The sequence below is a fragment of the Poeciliopsis prolifica genome, unplaced genomic scaffold (genome assembly GCF_027474105.1).
Source record: "Poeciliopsis prolifica strain line A6 unplaced genomic scaffold, Auburn_PproV2 SCAFFOLD012, whole genome shotgun sequence".
Classification (NCBI taxonomy): domain Eukaryota; kingdom Metazoa; phylum Chordata; class Actinopteri; order Cyprinodontiformes; family Poeciliidae; genus Poeciliopsis; species Poeciliopsis prolifica.
This window is the reverse complement of record NW_026562387.1, coordinates 14,135,728-14,148,421: the sequence shown is the minus strand read 5'-3', so window position 1 is coordinate 14,148,421 and position 12,694 is coordinate 14,135,728. Positions and strand designations below refer to the sequence as shown.

Below are 12,694 nucleotides of genomic sequence, written 5' to 3'. Positions count from 1 at the left end.
GGAAAACATGGCGGGACTTGAACCTGTGATGACTGAGGCTTCCATCATGTGGTCCATCTCTGCCATATCGGCTGTGTGATGAACTTTGTCAACATGAACAGAAAATGGTCCAAAACTTTTTCCAAAATGTTCCATTTATTTCAATGCCAATAAAAACTGAGTGCAAGGTCAGTCCTGCACATGGCATAATAAATCAGACAAGTTTTAGACTCGCACCACAAATGACCAACATTCATTCACATTGTGCATCATTTCTTAGGCAACATGGAGGACCAAGCAAGCCTTTTTTTTTTTTGTTTTAAATCCTGTGGCTGGTGGTTGAAGCTTTTGCCATTTTTTTATTTTTTGCAGCAACATCGTATCTTTCCTTCCTTCAGCTTGGTTAAAGGCAAAATGTTACTCACTGAGTTTGACACACACAAAACACACAACAGTTAGAAATCACGCTTCTGACATGGTGGCCGACGTTAATCCTCTGAGTCTTCTGATCCTGTTCAACTTGATCTATCAGTAAACCCTTCATTGACTAATTCAGCCATCTTAAATTAACCTTTACACCAAATGAAAACACTTTTTCCCCACCATCAAAACAATAAATAAAACAACAAAAATCCAGTGTAAACATGATAAATTCTTTTTTTTTTTTAATCTCAACTGTTTTCCTAGCCAGAAAAACTGATCTGGGTAGAACTGAGATGATCCAAGAAAACTGGATGTGTACAAATACCAAAGTAGAAAACAAACTTCTTATAGTACAGTGCATACAAGAGCATTAGGGGAAACATCTTGTACAGGGTCTCAAATCACATTTAAACAGGAGGTGGATACATTTTGGGATATTTGCTTCGGTGTCAACTTGGCTCAGACGAATGACGAGAGAAAGAAAAGAAAACCTCCAGCAGTGGTGAGGATGGATGAGAGTGGAAAACAAACCGGGAGGAAAATGTTTTTCTTTTCCCACTTTATTCCCTGTCCAAATAATTTAGTCACATTCTTCCATTGACACATCCATTCTTTAACTTATTGACTCATCCAGCCACTGATTGACCATATATTCATCCATTATTTGATCCATCCATCCATTCATGTGTCCACAGATTAACAAGGCATCCTTCCATCCCATTCATCCATCCATGGTTCATATTTTACAGCCTGATCTCTGTTTAAACATTTGTAGTAATTTTGTATTTATTTTGTTTTTAAACAAATTAATTGAGAAGTCTGGAAATTTGACATAAAAAACCCCCAATAGAAACCAAAAGTATTTAAAGGTAATAAAATTAACACATTTTCACCTCAGATGCTCATTTGTCTTTTGTAAACTGGTCTGATCCACAAACAAAGCATCATTGAATTAATCATTTCCCTTCCTATATTAATTAATTATAAACTGTTTTCTTACAGAACTAAAACACAGAGTAAATCATGACTCTGTTCATGAATGTTCAGTGTGATTCAGGTTCCCTTGTTTGCCATCATTACAGTAAAAAAAAAACCTTTATGGCACAAAAAAATAAGATTATGGCAAAAATAAAAGGAATGCTACGATGGCATGAACTCGACTAACTCAATGATCTGTTCTTCTCTTGAGACAAGCTAACAGCCAACCAGCCTTGGTTTGGTAAACATACACAGTGGAGAATCTGAGACTTTTTGGACAGAAGCCAGGACGAATATATCCCAGTATTCCACCTGGAGTTGGCATAAACGTGCCACTCTGATAGACCTGAGGGGCGTTTGCACAGCAGGTGGGCTTTCTGCAGCGTCAATCAGCTGGCGGTCAGCTCCCTGCCGGGCTCAGCAGTTTCAGCGACTGGCACGTTGTAATGGCGGTCGTCCTCCGTAACGAGGCACACGGACGGCCAGTCGTCCCGGTGGTCGTCCGGGTAGAAGGTGACGAACTCCTCCGTGTTGGCCTTGTACAGTCTGTAAGCCTGAATGGTGTGCTGCAGGGCATACCCGAGCAGGAACATCTCCACCTGCACAGAAAGAACCAAAGTACAAAAACAAATCTCTTCAAAAGAAGTTGGAGAGACGAACCAAACAGCAGCGTGTTTAATATGCTGCCAAAGCAAAAAATAATTAGAAGGTGGAGTGGTTTTGTGGAGGGTGTAGCTGGAAAAGCTTTCATTAATGTGTTGCAAATAATTATATTCTCAACAGCTAAAAACACAACTCAAGTAATTGCATGTTTCACTGAACACAGTGTATGAAAAACCCTCCTCCTGTTCCAACACACATCCATGAACGCTGCTTTTGTTTGCAGTGCAGGTTTTATTCAAATATACTCAACAGTTCCAGGATCTCTATTTGTTGCTCAACATACAAACCCAGAGAGCGGCGTGTGTTTGCTGTACCTGCTCCAGCCCGGCGCTGAGGCCCACATGCCTGAGGTGGTTGGAGAGGAAGGAGCGCGGGCAGCCGGACGAGTCCCGCGCGAACAGCAGCCAGCAGAAGAGAGGGACGTCTTGACCCTCTTGCATGCGCCTGTGCAGCTCTGCTGCTCTGCCCAGCATCAGCAGCTTCAGCGCCTCCAGCATCCCCAGCTCCTCCTCCTCGCCCTGGAACAGCCGCTCGCAGAGCTGCTGCCGCTCCGCAGAGCCGGGACACTCAGCAGCCGCCTGCCACTGGACACAAATCAGAAATTTACTTTGTGATCAAGTCAATTCACAAAGTCAACTTGCTTCTCTATACATCTAAAAATGATCTTTCTTTACTATATTTAAAACTAAAGGGGAAAAAACCCACTTCATTTGATTTTTTTTAAATGTCCTATAAATCAATTTTTTACCTCTAAAATGAAACAAAGTTACCAATATTTTGATATCATATACAATGTATATAAATTGATATTTTAAAAATACTGAAACATAATTTTTTCATTAATCTAACCCCATTCACTTAATTACATATTTTCAAACGAAATAAAACATATTTAAAATTATTTATCTATTAAAATAGACAAACTTGATTATGTGTAAGTAATTTTACTAGTTTTTAATTTTCCATTAAACAAAATTTTTTTAAATTGTACATTTTACATTAATTATGTTTGCACATATTTTTTATATATAAAATTTTAAACATATTTTTTTATGTATAAATTCTTTAAATACTAATCTTAACAACAATAATCATTAGTGTATTTATACTATTTAGATTTCAAAAGAAATGACTAAACATTTTTCTGATTGATTTACATAATTTTAAAACGTCATATAAATTTTTAAGTAATAGCTGATTTTGGTATCAAAATAAACAGAAAATAAAATTTACTACAACTTGATTATTGTTGATAATTAGCAAATCGTTTTACTTACAAAGTAATTTCAGAAATAAAAAAAATACTAAGGGATTCACAAGCGTGCAAAAAAAAAAGAAAAAACTACTAATTAGCTAAATCATGCTTAATAGGTGATTAAAACAAATCAGTAAATCACTCTAGCCAAAATAAAATCATAAATGTGGAAACTATGATTCTACTGCTGAATCAAATGATGTGCATGTTTAATATTAACTGGTTACTGATTGCCAGTAACTAGGAGTCTGGTTTCAGTAGTGGTAGATTATCCAGGTCATCAACCCTGTGGGGGCTGCATCACTAGAATAGATCAGTCTAAGACTCTAAAGCAGGACCGGCTTCGCTGGATTCATTCCAGGTTTCTGACCTCATCCTGCCCACACTGAGCTGCTGCGACTCCAAGGAATTTACCACAACGCTTTTGGTGCATTGATTTACGCGAAGGTCACCCTGACCTCAAAAATCTCACTAAGCAGGTGAAACAAACAATAACTCAAACACACAAAAGTGCACACACACCTCCAAATTGCTCATAGGCCAATAGCTGGGAGACAAAGGAAAGCTTTTAAGTTTTCCACAATGGCAATTTAATTGCAAACTGTATGTGTTAGGCTCTGAAAATGATGAGAAGGAGAAGGAAAAGGCACCACTAGTTGCTCATGAAGTTGCAAGTCGCATATAAAAAAATTGCAACAATTGAAACTGATGGCAGAGGCACAGGATTGTCCAAGTTTCAATTTTACAGTTTGTAGCAAAACACCGTGCTTATACAGACGCAACATTTTGGTGGGGAGGTTCAAAAAGAAGCAGTGAAATATCGATTTGGAGAATGCAAAGAACATCATGATTGCCTTTTCACTATAACCAAATATCTCAAATTTGTCGCAATCCAAAAGCAACCGTGGAGCCGCTTATTTTTCTGCTTTAATGAAAAACTGTCTCAGAAACACTTCAAAAAGACTCCAAGTTGTAAAGGTTTTTAATAACTGAGGTCTGATCCAATAAAAATTCCTTAAGGAGATAAAAAAAATAACTAAAATACAAATTAAATCCGCAAGCGGCACTGGAGGCCCTCGCAGCGAAGCGTGGGGGTTCCAGCAATCCCACGCATTCGCACAGTTCCTGCAGCCGTTCGCCAGACGACACGCCCTGAAGTCTTCCTCAGCTCTCCCTCAAGACTCACAAGCGCATTTAAATTGAATTGCAATTTCAAGCTATTGGGCTCTTGAGAGGCTAACAAAGGTTAATCCTAACAAGTTTACTGCAAATAAGATGAGGCATGTATGATTTGGAGCAATCTTTCTACCAGCAGAAACAAAGACTGCACTAACTGCTCCACCAGCTCTTTCCAACAGGTGACTTCCTGTTGGAAGAGGGCAGAGCTAAAGTGATGTTACCAGTTGACCATGTGAATGCAATAAGCTCTGGTGTGTGATGATACAAATGAAGTTTGATGCAGCCGGGAGCAAGTGTGGGGAAGTTATTCCACCTTGATGTTTCATGGCAAATGGTCAGATTTGAGGCTTGACCACACCCACATCCTTTGACATAGGAAAATTTCTTTGATAACTTTTGACCTTCGATGCCTCAAGACTGTGCTGACTGAGTTTGAAGCCTGGATCTCGAAAGCTGTAAGACGAGTTCGCTCAGATACCACGTCAATGAAATAGACAAAATGGCAGTTTTGTTCCAAAATGGCCAAATTCTTGTTGGGTTTAGGCCATGGGTCCAAGAGCCTTTTTTGTTGGTCCTGACAAGATCCACATGTGTACCAAGCTTCATATTCTGGGTTAAAGCATGGTAAATGGTGACGTTAGAATTTAATAAGTAATGCAGCCCTTTTTTTCCTTTTACATACAACTGAGTGCAAATAAAAACAGGTAAGGGGACATTTGTCTTTAACCTGCAGTTTGACTCAGTTTCTTTGGTTCTGCAAGTTTCTTCAAGAAATGTAGAGAGAACAAGAACAGTTGAATCTTTGCTCCTGTCTTCTATCATCAGTTACTGATTTGGCCGCCATATTAAGTTCCTAGATGTATCAGATTAAGTAATAACTATCCTTGATATAATAGCACATCCTTTAGCTTCAATCAACAATATTTCATTTATGGAAGCACATTGTGTTCACTTTTTCCACTTAGATAAGCTGAACTGTTACATCACAGCAGAGAAGTGACTTTGAGACGACCTTCAGGAGTTACCATTCTTTAAGAAATACCTTAAGAAGAAGCCTCCCTTTAATGTAAGGCAGTAATCAAATCAAGCTGTGTAGATAACTGGACTTGAAAAGCTCAAGGGTTTACTGGTGTTTTTTCTGAGCTGATTTGCAGTCAGTACCGTTTTCCGGAGCAGCTCCATGTAGCCCTTCAGCCGCTCAGTGGGATCTCCACTGCCGTCTCCAGGTGCATGCTGTTCAGGAAATCGCCACTGGCCGATCAGCCCTTCCTGCACCTCGAGTTTTTTTGGCAGCTGTAAACAGCAACAAAAAAAACCCACAGAAAGTTAAAATGATCCATTTTCAGTGCCTCAAAATTTTTTAAAACTATTTTGGTTTTAAATCCAGGAAAAGTGAAACGAGAGATTGTAAAATTTCACTTTGATCACTGTTTTAATAAAAACTAATAAAGAATTACTTAAATCAAGCTCGTATTTCTTGCTGGAAAGTTACTTTTGAGTTAGTCCACTTGAATTAAAGCAAAACTAAGATATTTGCATTAGAAGCTACACCAGAAATATTTGGTATAATTTTGTATTTTTCAGTGGATCTCAAAGCCCTGTTCTCATTACTGCAGGAAATGTGAGTACATCTGAATAGGTGTGAACGAGGAAAACAAGTGACAAAATAATGGGCCAAATTTACAGCAAACCATTGTGAGACGCTACTGGATGGATACCCAAAACATTTGATCCAAGATAGAGTTTACAAGGCTGCTTCTCCTAAATAATAAGGAAACATAACCTTCTAAATTAAAAGAATATTTTAAAAAATGTTTAAAAATGTGAACCTTTACCATTAGAACTGTGTCGTCTTGCAGCCACTGAGGTACCTGGACACTCTGGGACAGCACCTGGAACAAGGTGGCTCTCAGGGCGCAGTAGTTGTCCCCTCTGACTCTCCTCAGGTGGCTGAACTTGGCAGACATCTCTTTGTACCCCTGCAAAAAAACAAAACAAAAACAGAAGCCCCTCAGACGTTGACAGATAAACCCCGTCCACCTACAATGTGAAACGCTTCTTCCAAAGCCACCAACTTTTCTGATGAGAGCACTTTTGGCAGTGTTTCCTTTCCATTCCCTCTCGCTGTAGGACAGTATATCCACAGCTGGAGACAAACTGCAACTGTCCTGAACCTGTAAGCCTGGGAGCAGACCACATTTCAGGTCAAAAATGTGAAGCGGGCATATAATTTAGATATTTCTGCATCAATTTGAGGATGTAAAGGCAAAGCAGAAACTGAGAACATTTACTTTCTGAGTCAGATGTTTGCCGTGGTGTGTGACTCATTGCAGACAACTCCTCTTCTCCGCGGTACAAGTCTTCCTCGCTAAAGGAAAACAAGTATTTAGTCATTTTTATGATTTATTGCAGCAAAACTGAACCAATAAGTATACAGCTGGAGTTGTTTCCAACACTGGTGGAAGAAAGGTTTTATCTGTGTAGCCGGTGCAGTAGAGTACACGGAGTATTAACTAAATGCTATAAATAAACAGAACCGAAATAATCACTAAGGTTCCGCTCCTTAAGAAATTAGTGACACAAGTGTTAAGAAGAAAAAATAAATAAATTATATATATTTTAAACGTATTTTTCTGAAGATTAATCAGATTTAAAAAAAAAATTCATTCAACCACTTAAGCTCATCTTATACTATATTTTAAAAATTCAAATGATTAATTTTTAAACTAAAAAATCAAACATTTTATTGCTTGAATGCAGTAACAAAGCATTCCTTTAGTGTATGATTGATTATTTGTAGAAAAAGATACAGCTACAGCTTTAAAAAAAAGCACTTAGCTCGTCCCTTCCTGTCTGACTTATCAATAGTCTTGATCTGTTGATTATTTTTTGGATTAACCGATTAATAATTGGATAGCAAAAGGTGCTTAATAGGATAATTTTTTTGACAGAATTTGAACCAGGTGAAGCTAAAACTATGCCAATATGCGTTTTCTTCAGCAGGGACAGGGAAGCTGCTCAAAGTTAATCTGAAGAAGGATGAAGCTAAATGCAGGTGAAAACCAAGTGTTATAACGGCCCAGTCAAAGTTTAGACCTAAATCCAATTAGGAATCTGTGGGAAGACTTGGATATTGTTATTACTGCTCACAGATGCTATCCATCCGATCTGACTGAGCTTCAGTTATTTATGAGGAAGAAAGGAAGCTCAGCAGGAAAAGTTGAAGACTGACATGCAGCTGTAATTATAAATAACTAAAAGTTGGATCCTCACAGTATTGACCCAGAGGGGTAGAATAAAAAATTCAAATTTATTTGTGTTGGTTTATAAATCACACTGAAGTCTGAGGTTGTAACAGGACAATCTGAATACTTTTTGCAAGACAGGAACTGAACCCTGAATCCACTTGAGAACCAAACGCTGTCTTTCAGAGACCTGTCATCCAGATCATCTTCCAATTCTGCATTGGGCTCAATGTCAGCCTGTACGTCTGAGGTTCCAAGCTGCTCCTGGATAGAAGGCTGTTTCTCAACCTGAAGATCCTCCATCTTGATTAAACCATCCTCCTCCTTGTCCTGTTTCTTTTCTTCATCCTTCTTCTCCTCTTCAGGAACTTTTTCTCCAGCTTCCCCTGGAGGACTCAAACTCTCAGAGACTCTGTTTTCTTCCTGATTTGACTGTAAGCTGCAGAGAGAATCCACATTTATATTCTCTGTATGTTATGTACTGCACTTTAATCAAAAGCTGAAGCAATATAAAGCTGCATGCATGCGGTTTTTCTGCAAATGCTGCAAGAAAAAGATGTCAGGCAGTCTAAGAGGTTTCTTGCTCCCCCTAGTGGCCAGGAGAATTAATAAAAGAAACGTTTTTGTAAACATGTCTCTTGTTTTCATTCAACAAAGCATGAACCTGCTGACCTGTCCTTGGCATCTGCTGCACATGCGGCCTCTGGCGTCGTGTCTGAGCCGCCGGAGTCCAGATTCTCCTGAGATGGGCCGACTCCTGCGGGCTCCGATTCAGACGCAGGAGGCTGAGCGATAACATGGTCTTTTTGGTCTACATGATCGACGTTCAACTCCACAGAACTGCACACAGAAAGACAAACATTTGTGCTGAATGACAAAACATCAGATGAACTTAATCTACTTATAGATATGATTGACGCCATTAATCATTAAAGCAGCGGTGAACTTGGGACAGCAGAAAGCAAATATTATGCAATGAAAGAACTGGTAAACTATGTCATTACTGTAAGTACATATAAAGATGTTTATTTCAGTTCTCATATGGAATCAGTTCTTTATTCTCACAGCAGTTTACTTAAAATTGAAATATAATAGCAAATTCATCTAAATAATCTAAATATATACAAATAAAAAAAAAAATTCTAAAGAACATTCAACTCTGGAATTGGAAAATATTTATAATATCCAAAATAAGCAAACAAAATACCTGAAAGAGCAATGACTGAAATGGTATATGAAAATACAGGAACTAAAATTGCGTTTCAAAAAATATTAATCATGCAACTTAGACAGGGAAAGCAGGCAAAAGTGCCACTTTGGATTTATGTTAAAAAGAAAATAGTGCAAACATTTGGTGCATGCAGCAAAGATACTGGTTTTTCAGCAATATTAAAGGGGAGCATCTCTAACAATAATTGTCCAAATAGAAATTAATTCATTATGTGATTAATTGAATTATTGACACTTTTGTAACATAATATCTGAAAGCTCAGTGTGTGATAAACAGCAGAAATCAAACCCAGTTGCTGATTCAATCCTGATTAAAAGGTTTAAAATACAAACATGGACTAAATGATGTTTCCATGTTAACCTACCACCTGGGAGCGTCTGTGTTTGTCTCCTGGCTGACTGCAGAGATGGATGCCTCCTGAGCGCTTGGCTCTGGTAATGCGTCATTATTTCGTGTGAACTCCTCCGTCGGTTTGGCAGCATCGCCTCTTGAACCAGCGTGAGAACCGCTCACCGTATTGTCCTCGGATGGCGTGTTTGTCTCAGGAGGGGAGAGGTTTTCTGGAAGGGCAGATTTGGGTTCTGGTGAGACGGGATCCGAGAAGTTCTCCTGCCCTGCGGTTAGATGTTGTTTTTCTGTTTTCAGCTCTTTGGCGGCGGTGGCGGCCAAAGCTTCCTGGGCGTCAGGTGCAGAGATGTTTTTCTGCGTCTGACTTAAAGTGCGTTGATCTGCAGCGGCATCTTTCTGTTCCTCACGTTGCGCACCGGCAGTACTGTCTTTGCTCGGCGAAGTGTTTGACTCCTGAATGTTTTCATTTTGTAAATGTCCATTTCCCTGAGTGGCGTCAGGTTCTCTGTGTCTGTTCTGGCACTTCAGTGGCTCCTCCTTGGTTTCCTCAACACTGCAAGACATAACACAGATGAACAAAGGCCCAGAACACAACAACACGGCTGAAATCTTCAGAAAAGCACAAATAAATGAGCAGCATGACAGAGGTCTGAGGATTCTCCCTGAACTGGAGGTGGAGAGGAAGCAGAAAATCTTTCATCACTTCAGCCACTTTTTAATTATCATCTCTTGACATCTGTCACCAACTCATGAAATGACGCTACTGTTTCTTCTTAAACTCTTTAAGGACAGATGGAAGTCCCCCCAGCCCTGCTTGTGGCCTCTAACTGGAGTTAAAAGTTATTTGTTGATGCAACCCGTCCTACAGATACCACAAGGGGAAATTTGCCAAATCTGAAAATCTCTTGCTTTCATCACAAAGTTACGAAGTTCTCTCTGCTCCCAGACCAGTTATATCTTATAGATTTATTCACTAAGAATTCACTCAGCAAACAAAACAGAAGTGAGAAGAAGCTGAATCTCACCTTGGGTCTTCGCCGTTTTCTGGACCACAAGCACCAGCACCTGAGGTCTTTGAGTTGTCTTTCAGCAAACCGCTTCGTTCCTCCATGCTGCCGCAGGGAAGTTCAGCTCCAAAACAACAACAGTTCCCCATCTGCTCGGGGGGCAGGCAGACCTGGAGTTTTAGGAGTCCATGGCGGGGGGTTCAGGGTCTCAGGAAGAAACCATGGTGCTGTTAAGTGAATGTAGAGACATGTACAGTCAAAACATGAAGAATCAGTGGCAGAAAAATGAGATGGAGCAATTCAAGCAGCATAACGCTGCTCTAATTCAGAAGTTCCAGATTATTTAACGTGCAAGGATGCGTGTTTTAGATGCATCTTCTTCAGTCCATATTAGTCACATGACTGCATTACTTCCTCAGCACGCAACAGGAACTTGTTACTGACAAGTCAGACCAGGTGCTGCAGAAAGGAAACACCTAAAGAATGCAGGACATAATGGATCCTGAGAAACACTGATATGAAGTATTATTTTTAGATATAAACCCACTTTAAAACACACACAACTGTGTGTGACTCAGCCGCTCTTGCTGCCAAGATTCCTCTCAGCTCAAGTTTATTTGCATAGCTCATTTCAGAAGTTCAAAGTGCTTTACACCATAAACATAATACAGGAAGCAATTATGAAACAAGCAATAAACATTACATTTCGACACATGCCTTCATCATAAAGATATTAAACAAGAAGTGTTCCAAGATTGAACCCTGGGGTACTCCACATGCAACTTCTGTATGCACAAATTAAAAGTCATCCACTGACACAAAGAAGTCCCTGTCCTTCACGTTTATTTCCAGATAAACTGCGGAGCATTGCTGTTATCTAAATCACATAACACAAAAGCAGCTTCAACGACCAAAATAGCATTTCTATGGTATTTGCAAAACTGGTCTCATCAGATTTCCCGACATTTGACTCATGGCCCACAGTCACATCCTTGAGCCTTTAGAAACCACATTTGCATTAAAAATCTTGTCAATACTATTCTCTGTTGACGTCTAGATGTTCAAACTAGATATTAAAATCCCAGTTTAAGACACAAAAACGATTTGAACACCTACAGCTGGATGAGACAACTCGAATCAGCCAAAAGAAATACCTCAGATTCTTGTTTATGTTCATGAATTAAGAAGAACACCTGACCAAGCTACGCCTCATTGTTAATATTAACCCAAGGAAGTAGCATGAATAGTCACAAGCTAGGCAAACTTAACAGCAACTACCTGTGTAGTAAAACTACAGTGATTAGAGGTGAACTTACCTTGTTTTTGTTAAACTGGAGATAAACTCCAAGCCCTCAAAGTCATGAAGCTTCAGTTCTTGTTTCACTTTTACTGAGCGGAGTTAGCCAGCTAGCTGCTGTGAACTTAAAACACAAACACGAGTGACAGCAGCTCATTCAAACCGCAGCTGCCACAGTGGGTAGCTCTCCTTTCCAGCGTGTCACCGTCCGTCAACACGGAACATTTCTGAAAACATCCGTATGCCCCGTATTTTGAACGGAACATCTGTTCACGATGATCCCTAGCTTAGCCGGAGCAGCAGGTCATGGCTCTTGTGATGCGCCGCTCGCGACGAGCCGGTTCTTTGTGTCGGCTCGTTGAGCTGAACGACTTGATAGGATTTGAAAGTCGTGAAACAAAACAAGTATCTTTTTAGTTTCTGCTTTTGGTAGCTTCCTTTATGTGCTAGATTATCTTCCATCCTCTCACTGCATCGTGAACAATCTCCACTACATTCGCGAACGTTTTCTAAAGCACACTGTATTACAAATATTGTTTGTTAAGCATAAATTTAGTGTTGACAGTTCTCACAACATCAGGTCCTTTATTCTGTTCTGACAAGAAATCTTCCATTTGTTTATTCCACCATAATCCTCATTTACAGTATGTGGTGTCCAGAAAAACATTAATGGGTAGCATTAAAAATTAATTAGTTTAAATATAGGCTATATTATTTTGCTTCTTTGTAATGTGAGATGAAATCCAAAAGTGTACAAATATAACTTACCATACCACTTTTCATAGTGGATGTATGTTAAAGTAGCTCTAATTTGTTCTTTTTGTAGGTTTTTGTTTATTTTTATTTTTTAAAGTGTTGCATGGTTGAACTCCGGTTTTGGATGCTGTGCAGATCAAAGTAGTTTTGCTCTAACTCTATTTCGTTTTCACTATTATTTTGATGCACAATTGTCTCAAAATCTTAAATAATACATGAACTACAACCCCAAACCTCAGAAGAGTTGAAAATGAGGCTTCATGGATGCAGAGAAAAAGATCAACCACCCTCTTCCATTGATAATAATGGGCAAGGATCCCTCTGCCTGGATTT

The 12,694-nt window shown here is 39.3% G+C and overlaps 1 protein-coding gene across 2 annotated transcripts; it reads right to left on the bottom strand.

Moving 5' to 3' along the window:
* Positions 1-115: 115 nt before the first annotated feature.
* On the bottom strand, positions 116-11,914 carry LOC129364866 (uncharacterized). 2 transcript variants are annotated; one of them, XM_055037789.1, is made up of 11 exons: positions 11,625-11,914; positions 10,327-10,535; positions 9,318-9,854; positions 8,395-8,562; positions 7,913-8,161; positions 6,769-6,845; positions 6,553-6,659; positions 6,313-6,456; positions 5,639-5,770; positions 2,358-2,627; positions 116-1,979 (listed from the first exon to the last, which is right to left on the bottom strand). In XM_055037789.1, exons 2-11 carry the CDS (start codon positions 10,455-10,457, stop codon positions 1,770-1,772), a joined length of 2,025 nt encoding a protein of 674 aa, XP_054893764.1. In that variant the 5' UTR covers positions 10,458-10,535; positions 11,625-11,914; the 3' UTR covers positions 116-1,769. The 2 variants fall into 2 exon arrangements, with proteins under 2 accessions (XP_054893764.1, XP_054893763.1); XM_055037788.1 differs by having other exon boundaries at positions 6,313-6,659.
* Positions 11,915-12,694: the final 780 nt, after the last annotated feature.

Excerpts from the sequence above, each read along its gene's own strand:
- LOC129364866 (XM_055037788.1), bottom strand. The coding sequence starts at position 10,457 with ATGGGGAACTGTTGTTGTTTTGGAGCTGAACTTCCCTGCGGCAGCATG. Across the intron at positions 8,563-9,317 it reads AACACAGACGCTCCCAGGTG|TTCTGTGGAGTTGAACGTCG; the intron begins GTAGGTTAACAT and ends TTCTGTGTGCAG. Across the intron at positions 6,660-6,768 it reads GCAAACATCTGACTCAGAAA|GCTTACAGGTTCAGGACAGT; the intron begins GTAAATGTTCTC and ends GTCTGCTCCCAG.